We start from the raw sequence: 14,837 nt of genomic DNA, 5'->3' as shown, positions 1-14,837 counted from the left end.
TTACAGAATGTTCTCTCCCATCTGAGACCAGTCTCCCCTGCCCCACGAGGATCTCTCCACTCCGCTTCTGCCCCAAAAAGGTCCGCACCCACCAATTACCACTTGCTGAGAGCAGGCTGTAAACGGGAACGGACTTGCCCCAATAATGGGGACTTGGCATGTGGATTTGGACTTAGTAATGCAGGATCTGCATGTTATTTCTCATGGCAGGTACAAAAACTTGGAATATTCCCTTACAGATTCAGGAACACCAGCCAGAAATGGTAATTCCATCCACTGGGTACCCCAGCACCTAAGCCCATTTCACTTGTAATCGGGGGGCCCAAACTGTAACCTAACATAACAAAAAATAATGTAATTACACACAGCATTGGGTAAAGTAATTTAGTGGAACAATAACACTGAAATAAAAGGAACACATTGCAAGGTGACAACTATATTAACAAAGACATAACAGACACACCCCAAGAATGAAAAACATAACATACAAATAGCAGAACATTACAGTCATCATAATTTACAGATAACTTTAATTTAACAACATCAAAACTTGGAATTAAAGTGACATAAAATAACATTTATTTGAAAATTCTGTAAAGCTGGCATTACATTCATGTGGCACGAAGCTATAAATTACAGCAGAATGAATGTCACCTTCCCCCTATGCACAGGGTGCGGGGCAGAGACCCACTGCCCCTTACACTGTCTGGAGCCCCAGGGGGCCTTCTGCAGCAGGACATCCAATTCCTCCTGGTCATGACTCCAGGAAGATGTCCCCGGTTCCCTTCATGGAAGACCACCAAGAGGAGGGCTTCTCAGGCTGCCAAGGACCCCCTTTCAGAGGTATGATACTAGAAAATAGACAGCGGCTGTACTGCCGCAGCCTCAGAGCCCTGCTACCTCAGTGTGGACCATCTCAGCTCAAACGAGTGCTACCTCAACATGGACTGAGGCTGCCCCATCTAAGGGCACTGATACCTGAATGGGGACCTTCTCATCTCACAACTAGTGCTACCTCAACATGAACTGAGGCTGCCCCATCTAAGAGCCCTGCTACATCAGTGTGGACCTTTTCTTCTCAAACTAGTGCTACCTCAACATGAAGTGAGGCTGTCCCATATAGGACCCCTGCTACCTCAGTGTGGACCTTCTCTTCTCAAACTAGTGCTACTTCCACATGAACTGGGGCTGCCCGTGTGCCTAAGAGCCTTGCTACCTCAGTGTGGACCTTCTCACCTCAAACTAGTGCTACCTCAACATGAGCTGGGGCTGCCCCGTGTGTCTAAGAGCCCTGCTACCTCAGTGTGGACCTTCTCCTCTCAAACTAGTGCTACCTCAACATAAACTGGGCTGCCCCATCTGCCTTAGAGTCCTGCTACCTCAGTGTTGACCTTCTCCTCTCAAACTAGTGCTACCTCAACATGAACTGGGGCTGCCCTGTGTGTCCAAGAGCCCTGCTACCTCAGTGTGGACCTTCTGATCTCAAACTAGTGCTACCTCAACATAGACTGAGGCTGCCCCATCTAAGAGCCCTGCTACCTCAGTGTGGACCTTATCATCTTAAACTAGTGCTACCTCAACATGAACTGGGGCTGCCCCGTGTGTGTAAGAGTCTTGCTACCTCAGTGTGAACCTTCTCATCTCAAACTAGTGCTACCTCTACATGGACTGAGGCTGCCCCATCTAAGAGCCCTGCTGCCTCAATGTTGACCTTCTCCTCTCAAACTAGTGCTACCTCAACATGAACTGGGCTGCCCCATCTGCCTAAGAGTCCTGCTACCTCAGTGTGGACCTTCTCTTCTCAAACTAGTGATACCTTAACATGAACTGAGGCTGTCCCATCTAAGAGCCCTGCTACCCCAGTGTGTACCTTCTCCTCTCAAACTATTGCTACCTCAACATGAACTGAGGCTGCCCTATCTAAGAGACCTGCTACCTCAGTGTGGACCTTCTCCTCTCAAACTAGTGCTACCTCAACTTGAACCGAGGCTGCCCCATCTAAGAGCCCTGCTACCTCAGTGTGGACCTTCTCCTCTCAAACTAGTGCTACCTCAACATTAACTGAGACTGCCCCGTCTAAGAGCCCTGCTACCTCAGTGTGGACCTTCTTCTCTCAAACTAGTGCTATCTCAACATTAACTGAGGCTACCCCATCTAAGAGCCCTGCTACCTCAGTGTGGACCTTCTCTTCTCAGACTAGTGCTACCTCAACATGGACTGAGGCTGCCCCATCTAAGATCCCTGCTACCTCAGTGTGGACCAACTCTTCTCAAACTAGTGCTACCTCAACATAAACTGTGGCTGCCCCATCTAAGAGCCCTGCTACCTCAGTGTGGACCTTCTCCTCTCAAACTAGTGCTACCTCAACATGAACTGGGCTGCCCCATCTGCTTAAGAGTCCTGCTACCTCAGTGTGGACCTTCTTCTCTCAAACTAGTGCTACCTCAAAATGAACTGAGGCTGCCCTATCTGTATAAGAGCCCTGCTACCTCAGTGTTGACTATCTCCTCTTAAAATAGTGGTACCTCAACATGAACTGAGGCTGCCCCATCTAAGAGCCCTGCTACCTCAGTGTGGGCCTTCGCATCTCAAACTGGTGCTACCTCAACACGGACTGAGGCTGCACCATCTGCCTTAGAGCCCTTTCACCTCAGTGTGGACCTTATCCTCTCAAACTGGTGCTACCTCAACATGAACTGGGGCTGCCCCATCCAAGAGCCAGTCACCTCAAACTGGACTAGAGACTGAGGGTGGCCCATCAGTCGACGATCCTCTATCGCAATATGGTCTGGGAATGTCCAATTCTTTCCTCAAAGCCCTGCCACCTGAATATGGACTAATGCTGCCTCATATTTCTGAGAGCCCTGCTATCTCAAGGTGGACATCTGCTGCCCCACCTGCCTCCGAGACCTGCTATGTGAATATGGACAGGGTGGCTCTGCCCTCTGCCTGAGAGCCTTGAGTGAGAAATGGACTACGGCTGGACTACTCCCAGGCTCACAGCATAGTACCTCAATAAGGTTAGAGGTTGTCTCATCTGCCCCAAAGACATTCTACCTCAAAGTGGAATGGGAACGCCCATCCTCTTCCTCAGGGTCCTGGTACCTCTGTGTGGAATATGGCCTGTGCCATCCGTCACATCACCCCTCTATCTGAATGTGGTCCAGAACTGTCCATTCTATGCACTTGGGACACAACAGCTAAGAATTACACAGAGCTGGCACACTATAGCTCCCTTTTACTGCAGCATTCCTCTGACAGTGCTGTGGAGATGGCACACTATAGCTTCCTCTTACCACAGCATTCCTCTGACAGTGCTGTGGACAGTGCTGTGGACGTGCAACACCATAGCTCCCTTTTACTACAGCATTCCTCTGTCAGTGCTGTGGAGCTGGCACACTATAGCTCCCTTTTACCATGACATTTCTCTGACAGTGCTGTGGAGCTAGCACACTATAGCTTCATATTACCACAGCATTCCTCTGACAGTGCTGTGGAGATTGCATACTATAACTAATTATTTCCATACTATTCCTGTGATAGTGCTCTGGAGCTAGCACAATATAGCTCTCTATTACAATGGTATCCCTGTGGTAGCGCTCTGGAGCTAGCACAATATAGCTCTCTATTACAACGGTATTCCTGTGGTAGCGCTCTGGAGCAAGTACAACATGACGTTCCTGTGATAGCGCTCTGGAGCTAGCACAATATAGGCTTCTATTACCATGGTATTCCTGTGGTAAAGCTCTGCAGCTAGCACAATTTAGCTCTCTATTGCCATGGTATTCCTGTGATAGTGCTCTGGAGCTAGCACAATATAAATCTCTACTACCATGGTATTCCTGTGATAGTGCTCTTGAGCAAGCACAATATAGCCTTCTATTACAATGGTACTCCTGTGGTAGCGCTCTGGAGCTAGCACAATATAGCCCTCTATTACCATGGTATTCCTTTGATAACGCTCTAGAGCTAGCACAATATAGCTCTCTATTACAATGGTATTCCTGTGGTAGCACAATGAAGCTAGCCCAATATAGCCTTCTATCACCATGGTATTCCTGTGCTAAAGCTCTGAAGCTAGCACAATATAGCTCTCTATTACCATGGTATTCCTGTGGTAAAGCTCTGGGGCTAGCACAATATAGCCTTCTATTACCATGATATTCCTGTGGTAGCGCTCTGGGGCTAGCACAATATAGCTCTCTATTACCATGGTATTCCTGTGATAGAGCTCTGAGCCTAGCACACTATAGCCTTCTATTACCATGATATTCCTGTGGTAGCGCTCTGGAGCTAGCACAATATAGCTCTCTATTACCATGGTATTCCTGTGGTAGCGCTCTGGAGCTAGCAGAATATAGCTCTGTATTATCATGTTATTCCTGTGGTTAAGCTCTCGAGCTAGCACAATATAGCTCTCTATTATCATGGTATTCCTGTGGTAGCGCTCTGGAGCTAGCACAATACTGACCTCTGGTACCATGCTCTTTCTGTGACAGTGCTCTGGATCTAGCATAAGTAAGCCCTGCATTGCTGCAGTTTTCCTGTGAGAATGCTCTAGACTAGGTAGACTGCTGCTAAGAAGTATCACAGTTTTCCCATGGTCTGGGTCTAGCAGAATATAGCTCCCTATTACCATGGCATTCCCAGGACACAGCACTGGACCTAGTACAATATAACCCGTCCCTGTTATGGTATATCAGTGACACTGCATTCATTTGGTACACTAGAGGTAAACAGTTACCACATTATTCCTGAGAGAATCATCTGGAGCTGTCCCTCTATAGGTTCCTATTACCATTCTTTTCCTGTTTCTGTGTTGTGGAACTAGCACAGTATTGTCAAGGACACTGGAATTATGCGGCAGGGGCGAAGCAAGTTATGCGGCAGGGTAAACTAAGTTATGTGGCAAGTAAAGGCAAATTATGAGGCGTAATACGGCACATTTTATGATACTGTTATTGCATTATTTTGTAATTTTTACACATGTTAACACTAGCTGGCCATTGGTTGCAACTCATTAGTACCAGTTTAACACTCAAATATAGCAATAAGCAACAGGAAGGTGACCAGTCAACCTTTGCGAATGTCCTTCCATGGCAACGCGTGTTAGTGCATTTTTAGTTTTTTTTTATCCGTTTGAGCTAGAAACAAAATTGATTTTGTTAAAATGTGCAAATTATGCAGCAGATGACGGATTATGTGGTAAATACATTATAATGTGGGAAATGTCAGAGCTGCAAAATTACACTGTCCCTAAATGTTAGCCCTCTATTAGTGCAGTTTTCCGGTGAGAGTCCTCTAGATTTGGTAGATTACAATATAGCTCTGCATCACTGCTGCATTATTGTGAGAGAGCTGTAGATTTGGTAGACTGTAACTAAGAACTACCACAGTATTCCAGAGAATATGCTCTGAAGATAGCACACTATAGTTCTCTATTAACAAGGTATTCCTGGAGCAAACACAATAGAGTCCTGCACTGCAAAGGATTCCTGTTCGAGCGCTCTAGATTTAGTATACTAATGCTAAGAATTACCAAAGTATTCCTGTGACAATGCTCTGGAACCAGTGTTGTATTGTTCTCTATAATATTTTATTCCTGTCACAGTGTTCGGGAGCGAGAACAGTAGTGATTCCTACTGCTATAGTATTCCTGTGACAATACCCTGGGACTAGCACACTATAGCTCTATATTATCACAGTATTGCTGTGATGGTGCTATGGAGCTAGTCCAATTAAGCTCTGCATTGCTATAGTATTCCTGTGACAGAACCCTGGGAGTAGCACACTATAGCTCTATATTATCACAGTATTGCTGTGATGGCGCTATGGAGCTAGCCCCATTAACCGCTGCATTGCTTAGTATTCCTGTGACAGTACCCTGGGACTAGCACACTATAGCTCTATATTATCACAGGATTGCTGTGATGGTGCTATGGAGCTAGCCCCATTAATCTCTGCATTGCTATAGTATTCCTGTGACAGTACCCTGGGACTAGAACACTATAGCGCTATATTATCACAGGATTGCTGTGATGGCGCTATGGAGCTAGCCCCATTAACCACTGCATTGCTATAGTATTCCTGTGACAGAACCTTGGGACTAGCACACTATAGCTCTATATTATCACAGTATTGTTGTGATGGCGCTATGGAGCTAGCCCCATTAACCTCTGCATTGCTATAGTATTCCTGTGACAGAACCCTGGGACTAGCACACTATAGCTCTATATTATTACAGGATTACTGTGATGGCGCTATGGAGCTAGCCCCATTAACCACTGCATTGCTATAGTATTCCTGTGAGAGCTTTCTAGATTTGGTTACTTTAGCTAAGAACTAACACACATATTTCTCTGACGATGCTCTGGAACAGGGGTCTTCAAACTTTTCAGTACGAGGGCCACATCATTTATTTAACAAATATTAGCGGACTGAAAAAAATCAGTTTTTATAAATAAATTAATAAAATTTAAATGAATGAGTTTTTTTTGTAACCAGCACAATATGTTTTGGACTAAACAGAAAAGTGACAATTTCAAAGAAACAATGCTGTTCTGAGAAACTATATATAATGAGTAAAAATAATAAACATTAGCAAATGCTTTGAAAAACTAATCAATTATTTAACTGTAGATAAAAAAAGCAGGCTATTCATTTTAAATAATAAAGAAGATATAAGAATCTCTGTTCCCACCTACAGGTTGCCATAGGAACTGGATTTACATTTCCCTTTGATCATCAGAATACGAGGCTCTGGAAAACAGAGAAATTATATTATAGCCTATTAATGCTAAGGTTGTCGCGGGCTGGATAGAATCTTGAAGAGGGCTGGATGTGGCCTGGGTGCTGTAGTTTGGAGACCCCTGCTCTGGAGCTAGCACAATATAGCTTAATAATATAGTATTCCTGTGACGTGCTCTGGAGCTAAGACATTATAGCCCTCTATTACCGCAGTACTCTTGTGACGTGCTCTGGAGCGAGCACAATAAACCTCTGCAATAGTGTGGTATCCCGTCACAGCGCTGTAGATTTTGAATTCTGCAGCTAAGAATTACCACAGAATTCCTGAGACAATTCTCTAGAGCTAGCACAATATCTCTGCATTACTGTGGTATTCCTGTGAGAGTGTTCTACATTTTGTAGACTTTAACTGAAAATTACCACAGTATTCCTGTGACCAAGCTGTGGAATGTGCACACTTTACCTTTTATTACCGTAGCATTCCTTGTGATAATGCTTGTCATCCGGCACATTGTGGCCCCATATTACCACAAGACTCCTTTAATAGTGAGCCAGAGTTGGCCCTCTGGGCAGTAGTAATATTAGGATCTCTGCAGACCGGTGATCCTGTGGTATTTGAGCAACAGTGGCCTGGAGACTCCTGGTGGGCAATGAACTGGGAGATTCTGAAAGCAGTGTCCTGGGATTCTGTGCAGGGCAATCATGTCTAGGTGCACAGCCAGCAGTGACGGGTGGCACGCGCTAAGAACAGCGACCTAAGGTGCCATGAGAGCGGTAGTCTGTGAGTCACTGAGAACAGTAACCATTGAGAGTCACCTGGTGTTCTCTTTAAGTGAGAGTTCCCTAAGAGCAGTATTGAGGTGTTTGCTGAGGCAACTACCTTGGTTGATGTACTGGGGTACTCTGGATACACTAATGTGGGGTGACCTGGGAGAAGTCATCTGGGGTGCTCTGAGATCAGTGACTTAAGATACTCTAAGAACAGTGACCCGAGGTGCCCTGAGAGCAGTATTCTTTTATGCAGTAACCAAGGGATGTCCTCAGCAGACCCTGGGAGCATTGACCTGGGGTGCCCTGATAGCTGTGAGCTGGCGTGTCCTGAGAGCATTGACCTGGGGTGCCCTGATAGCTGCGAGCTGGCGTGTCCTGAGAGCAGTAGCCTGGGATGCCTTTAAAGCAGTAAGTTGGGAGCATTTACCCAGGGTGCCCTGATAGCTGTGACATGGCGTGTCCTGAGAGCAGTAGCCTGGGATGCCTTTAAAGCAGTAAGCTGGGAGCATTGACCCAGGGTGCCCTGATAGCTGTGAGCTGGCGTGTCCTGAGAGCAGCAGCCTGGGATGCCTTTAAAGCAGTAAGCTGGGAGCATTGACCCAGGGTGCCCTGATAGCTGTGAGCTGGCGTGTCCTGAGAGCAGCAGCCTGGGATGCCTTTAAGGCAGTAAGCTGGGAGCATTGACCTGGGGTGCCCTGATAGCTGCGAGCTGGCGTGTCCTGGGAGCAGTAGCCTGGGATGCCCTTAAACAGTGACCAGGGAGTATTGACCTGGGGTGCCCTGATAGCTGTGAGCTGACATGTCCTGAGAGCATTGACCTGGGGTGCCCTGATAGCTGTGACCTGGCGTGTCCTGAGAGAAGTAGCCTGGGATGCCCTTAAATCACTGACCTGGAGCATTGACCTGGGGTGCCCCGATAGCTATGAGCTGGCGTGTCCTGAGAGCAGTAGCCTGGGATGCCCTTAAATCAGTGACCTGGAGCACTGACCTGGGGTGCCCTGATAGCTGTGAGCTGGCGTGTCCTGAGAGCAGTAGCCTGGGATGCCTTTAAAGCAGTAAGTTGGGAGCATTTACCCAGGGTGCCCTGATAGCTGTGACATGGCGTGTCCTGAGAGCAGTAGCCTGGGATGCCTTTAAAGCAGTAAGCTGGGAGCATTTACCCAGGGCGCCCTGATAGCTGTGACATGGCGAGTCCTGAGAGCAGTAGCCTGGGATGCCCTTAAAGCAGTGACCTGGGAGCATTGACCTGGGGTGCCCTGATAGCTGTGAGCTGGTGTGTCCTGAGAGCATTGACCAAGGGTGCCCTGATAGCTGTGAGCTGACGTGTCCTGAGAGCAGTAACCTGGGATGCCTTTAAAGCAGTGACCTGGGAGCATTGACCTGGGGTGCCCTGATAGCTGTGAGCTGACATGTCCTGAGAGCATTGACCTGGGGTGCCCTGATAGCTGTGAGCTGGCGTGTCCTGAGAGCAGTAGCCTGGGATGCTTTTAAAGCAGTGACCTGGGAACATTGACCTGGGGTGCCCTGATAGCTGTGAGCTGACGTGTCCTGAGAGCATTGACCTGGGGTGCCCCGATAGCTATGAGCTGGTGTGTCCTGAGAGCAGTAGCCTGGGATGCCCTTAAATCAGTGACCTGTAGCACTGACCTGGGGTGCCCTGATAGCTGTGAGCTGGCGTGTGCTGAGAGCAGTAGCCTGGGATGCCTTTAAAGCAGTAAGTTGGGAGCATTTACCCAGGGTGCCCTGATAGCTGTGACATGGCGTGTCCTGAGAGCAGTAGCCTGGGATGCCTTTAAAGCAGTGACCTGGGAGCATTGACCTGGGAGGCCCTGATAGCTGTGAGCTGACGTGTCCTGAGAGCATTGACCTGGGGTGCCCTGATAGCTGTGAGCTGGCGTGTCCTGAGAGCAATAGCCTGGGATGCCTTTAAAGCAGTGACCTGGGAGCATTGACCTGGAGTGCCCTGATAGCTGTGAGCTGACGTGTCCTAAGAGCATTGACCTGGGGTGCCCTGATAGCTGTGAGCTGGCGTGTCCTGAGAGCAGTAGCCTGGGATGCCCTTAAAGCAGTGACCTGAGAGCATTGACCTAGGGTGCCCTGATAGCTGTGAGCTGGCGTGTCCTGAGAGCAGTAGCCTGGGATGCCTTTAAAGCAGTGACCTGGGAGCATTGACCTGGGGTGCCCTGATAGCTGTGAGCTGGCGTGTCCTGAGAGCAGTAGCCTGGGATGCCCTTAAAGCAGTGACCTGAGAGCATTGACCTGGGGTGCCCTGATAGCTGTGAGCTGGCGTGTCCTGAGAGCATTGACCTGGGGTGCCCTGATAGCTGTGAGCTGGCGTGTCCTGAGAGCAGTAGCCTGGGATGCCTTTAAAGTAGTGACCTGGGAGCATTGACCTGGGGTGCCCTGATAGCTGCGAGCTGGCGTGTCCTGAGAGCAGTAGCCTGGGATGCCCTTAAAGCAGTGACCTGAGAGCATTGACCTGGGGTGCCCTGATAGCTGTGAGCTGGCGTGTCCTGAGAGCATTGACCTGGGGTGCCCTGATAGCTGTGAGCTGATGTGTCCTGAGAGCAGTAGCCTGGGATGCTTTTAAAGCAGTAAGCTGGGGTGGCCCTTAAGAGTCTTCTCCGTCCATAGATGCTCCCTTGAGTCTAGCTCATCTTCTTGGCCACGGTGATGTAGGTGCGTTCGATCTCCTCATCCGCTGGGCACGTGTGGCTGAACTCCTCTCGCGCGTAGGCGTTTTTCAGGTAGCGCCAGACCCCGCTCATTTCTGCTGGGATCTCAAAGTTGCGGTATTTCTTTGCGGCAATCTGCAGAAGGAGAGAAAAGTTACTTCTGCACAGGCAGAGGCTACAGGTGGAAATTGGTTTTGATAAAGGTCAGCCCGCCCCTGAGCACATTGATTCGCACCTACTGTGACATATTCAAGGGCTATGTCTGAAAGGATGTCTTCCTTTTAAGAGGCTTAGCTGCACCTCTCATTCCCTGCCCCTACCATGTTCACTTTTCTGTTTGTTTTATCCTATTTTGTTTTCCTTGGATGCTCTGAATAATGTTCAAACTACAGCTTTTCCTCTTTGAGGAGGATGAGTGTGAGGAGAGATCTCCATGGCTCAGGGTCTGAAGACAAATGGGCAGTGACTGAAGTGTCACTGTCCCTGAAACTACAAGAACCAGGTGCAACTGTGACCTCCCTGCAGGTTAAAGCCTACAAAAGTGAAAGTGGTCATTGAAACTCAGTGAGCACTCGGAGAACTGGCCTGACAGTGGCAGGCAGTGATGGGGCAAGAGCCTGGATCAGGGGAAGCAGGTATGAAAGAATCAGCCCAGCAGATTTACTGTTAAGTGCCTAGTAAAATGGCAGGCGTCCAGTGCTTGGAGGAAGCTGGGTGGGAGCTAGGAGCAGCCTGTAGAGTCGGGCAGGTCATGGGTGCAGGACTGTATAAAGCAGCATTAGTGGCTGAGCTAAGGAGATGGAGAAAGGCCCTCCCTGTGACCAGTGCTGAGACTGAAGTGAGTAAAGCTCCCTCGCAGGCAAACCCCTGAGCGCGCCCTCTGCCACCAGCTTCCCTGCGCAATGTGCTAGCGCCTGGAAGGCTAAAGTCAGCACTTGAACTGCAGAAGTCCTGGAAGGATGAACGGCTCTGGACTAGTGAGTGTGGTGCAGACAGTGTAAGAGGAACCAAGGCAGCTGTTTGACTGAGAACTCCACTTGGCAGGAAATGACGTATTTATGGACTGGATTGGCAGCTGCAGAGGAAAGTATGAGTAATGAGCTGGGCTGACTTCACTCCAGCTCATTCAGTGAGACATAGGTATCTTTGAAACTCAGTGAGCACTCAGAGAACTGGCCTGACGTGGCAGTCAGTGATGGGTGAGGGGACGCAGGTATGAAGGAATAAGCCCCCATTAGTAGCCTGCTTAGAACCAGCCAGGCTTTAAGAGTGCAGAGAAGAAGATGACAGGTGGAATGGGAGACCTTCCCATGGCGTCCATAGAGTGTGTGCGTGAGGAGGAACAATGCGGCAGCCTTTGAGGGGTGCTTCAACATACTGCTAGTTGAGCAGCGTGTGGGTGTCTTCTCAGCAGACCTGCACAGATCTCTGGCTGACTCTCTCGTCGCTGACACAAAGTGACTGGCAGCGCATGCGGACAAGTGGGGGGGAACCAGGTAGATCAGGTCAGGCAGGGTAGTCAGAAGGGCAAAGGTCATCGATGACCACAGTACCTCCTAGGCAGCTCCTTGAGTGGACAAGCACAGGATACAGGGCCCTCCACTAGGGCCACAAGGGTCTATGACCTCAACTCTTCCATTGACTTCAGATGTGGCCGTCACCCCTCTGGGGCTTATCGCATTGGCAGGCTCACGCCACACGACTGTCCAATGGCCATGGGAGTGACCTCAGTCCCAGGATAGAAGTATGAGGTGGACACTGGATCCTCAGCAGCTTGTTACAAAGAGTTCTGAAGGATGCCTCAGTAGAGGGAGCCTCAATCTCTGAAGATCTGACACCCCTCAACGAGCGGAGAGCATGGCGTGGCTGAACCTATGCTCTGGCCGGTCTATTCAACCGGCGTGCACACTGGACTCAACGGTGGGGCATGCTTCCTTCTGCTCTGGAGGCTTTGCTTGGGCTACTGTGGTCTCAATTGCCTCACACAGGCCAGTGCCCATTTAGTTCTTCAGGTACATGAACATGAGCTCTGCTAGTCTGACCAATGGCTCCTGGCAGAGCATGGCGACTCTTGACTCAAAGGAAAAGTGGCTTTTAGCATCCGGCTGGGGCTTTGTCTTTTCAAGGTCATGACCTCTGGACTGAAGGAAAGCCCTCGACCTTTCAAAGCTCCTCGTTCACTTGGAAATGTTCTTTGTTGTCTACTTAAGATGACATAGTGTCCTCCCAAGCTAGCTGAACCACCTGGAAACTTTCTGCAGGCCCAGAAGAGGGTGAAGCTGAGAATTATTGCAGAGATGCACAGTCTACCTTGATCACTAGGCACCCAGAGGTATGATTCAGCCTCTAGAGGGTACAATGTGTTGCACTGGGAGATCCACAATTTCCAGACCCATGTGGGGGCCAAGACTTCTTCCAGTCCCCAATGATGTTATGACCCTTCTTTCTCCCAAGTCACCCAGGTCTGCTCTGAGTTTGAGAGAACATCTGAAGGAGGGGAACAATGAAGGGGTACAATCAACGGGTGCAATGAAGGGGTTCAAAGAAGGGGTGCAATGAAGGGGTGTAATGAAGGGGTGCAATGAAGGGGTGAAAGGAAGGGGTGCAATGAAGGGGTACAATGAAGGGGTAGAATAAAGGAGTACAATGAAGGGGCACAATGAAGCGGTGCAATGAAGGGGTAGAATAAAGGGGTGAAATGAAGGGGTACAATGAAGGGGTAGAATAAAGAGGTGAAATGAAGGGGTACAATGAAGGGGTGGAATGATGGGGTGCAATAAAGGGGTGCAATGAAGGGGTACAATGCAGGGGTACAATAAAGGTGTGCAATGAAGGAGTGAAATGAAGGGGTACAATGAAGGGATGAAATTAAGGGGTACAATGCAGGGGTACAATACAGGGGATACAATGAAGGTGTACAGTGAAGGGGTGCAATGAAGGGGTGCAATTAAGGGGTGAAATGAAAGGGTACGCTAAAGGGGTGCAATGAAGAGGTACAATGAAGGGGTATCATAAAGGGGTGCAATGAAGGGGTACAATGAAGGGGTGCAATGAAGGGGTGAAATGAAGGGGTACAATAAAGCGGTGCAATGAAGGGGTACAATGAAGGGGTACAATGAAGTGGTACAATAAAGGGGTGAAATCAAGGGGTACCATGAAGGGGTACCCGCTCCCTATATTAGAAGACCGGGGACATTTGCCCAAATTCCTTTTCTCAATGTGCATCACTTAGAACATTTTAGCACGTTTATTATCCAAATTTCACCCAAGACGTTTGACATTTATGAGCCAAAATAAACCACCACTTGGAATACCTAAGACTCTGATTGGACAAAGGGAGGGGGGCGTAGATATTACTTTTAATCAACAATGACAGGCTTAATGGCTATTTTCCAGGGTCTGGGCGGCAAAAATGGTTTCCAGCTCATTTGGCCACACTGCAGAGCGAGTCTAGAAGAGGATTTCTCATGATGTCTGGGTTCCTCTGTTTTATTTTAAGAAAACACGTCACAAGGCCCTGCTGGTTCCTTACCCATCTGGCATGGATTGGCTGTATTCGGTAGCGTTCCTCGCTTTGATAGGATGGCCCATGCTCTGTCAAAGCCTACTTCTTCCCAGTATCTTCTCTTATGTTTGTGCAGGACCTTGGCTACCTCTGAAGATGTGCAGGACCACGGCTACCTCTGAAGATGTGCAGGACCTCGGCTACCTCTGAAGATGGGCAGGACCTTGGCTACCTCTGAAGATGTGCAGGACCTTGGCTGCCTCTGAAGATGTGCAGGACCTTGGCTAACTCTGAAGATGTGCAGGACCTTGGCTACCTCTGAAGATGCACAGGACCTTGGCTGCCTCTGAAGATGTGCAGGACCTCGGCTACCTCTGAAGATGTGCAGGACCTTGGCTACCTCTGAAGATGCACAGGACCTTGGCTGCCTCTGAAGATGTGCAGGACCTCGGCTACCTCTGAAGATGTGCAGGACCTTGGCTACCTCTGAAGATGTGCAGGACCTTGGCTGCCTCTGAAGATGTGCAGGACCTCGGCTACCTCTGAAGATGTGCAGGACCTTGGCTACCTCTGAAGATGCACAGGACCTTGGCTGCCTCTGAAGATGTGCAGGACCTCGGCTACCTCTAAAGATGTGCAGGACCTTGGCTACCTCTGAAGATGTGCAGGACCTCGGCTACTTCTGAAGATGCGCAGGACCTCGGCTGCCTCTGAAGATGCGCAGGACCTTGGCTACCTCTGAAGATGGGCAGGACCTTGGATACCTCTGAAGATGTGCAGGACCTCTGCTACTTCTGAAGATGTGCAGGACCTTGGCTGCTTCTTAAGATCCTGGTCTCAAATACCAAAGACTGAAAAATCAATTTTAATTTCGCTATGAATTTAGGATTGCATCCTCTGGGCACAATGGATGGTTTTCCGATCAAAGCGTGTTAGATCTCTGGTCCTTTATTTATTTATTCAATGCACTGTAAAAGGTTGTGTTGGTTGGAAGGGCGATACCGCCAAGAAGTGGAGCCGAGATGTGAACCGGCCATTGACCGGATCCACCATCACCCGATGAATTAACATCAGATGATGAATTCTAAATGCAAACTGCAGAGCAAGTGTTTCCAGGACCTATCATGCACCTGTTAAGT

The 14,837-nt window shown here is 48.9% G+C and overlaps 1 protein-coding gene across 6 annotated transcripts in view; it reads right to left on the bottom strand.

Annotated features, from left to right (window-relative positions):
* Nucleotides 1-370: 370 nt before the first annotated feature.
* Nucleotides 371-14,837, bottom strand: part of CLIC2 (CLIC family member 2) — a 91,253-nt gene continuing 76,786 nt past the window's right edge. Inside the window, exons 6-8 of one of the 6 annotated variants that reach the window (XR_014969985.1) lie at nucleotides 1,736-10,328; nucleotides 1,335-1,415; nucleotides 371-1,252 (exon numbers count right to left, since the gene is read on the bottom strand). Coding sequence is in view for 1 of the 6 variants with exons in the window: in XM_085630335.1 (XP_085486461.1) it covers nucleotides 10,167-10,328 (162 nt within the window). In the remaining 5 variants the exon portion in view is untranslated. Of the gene's footprint in view, nucleotides 10,329-14,837 lie in introns of all 6 variants that reach the window. The other 5 variants (XR_014969983.1, XR_014969984.1, XR_014969982.1 and 2 more) reach the window with 5 other exon arrangements.

The sequence above is a fragment of the Triturus cristatus genome, chromosome 10 (assembly GCF_964204655.1).
Source record: "Triturus cristatus chromosome 10, aTriCri1.1, whole genome shotgun sequence".
Classification (NCBI taxonomy): Eukaryota; Metazoa; Chordata; class Amphibia; order Caudata; family Salamandridae; genus Triturus; species Triturus cristatus.
This window is presented reverse-complemented; position numbering and strand designations above follow the sequence as displayed.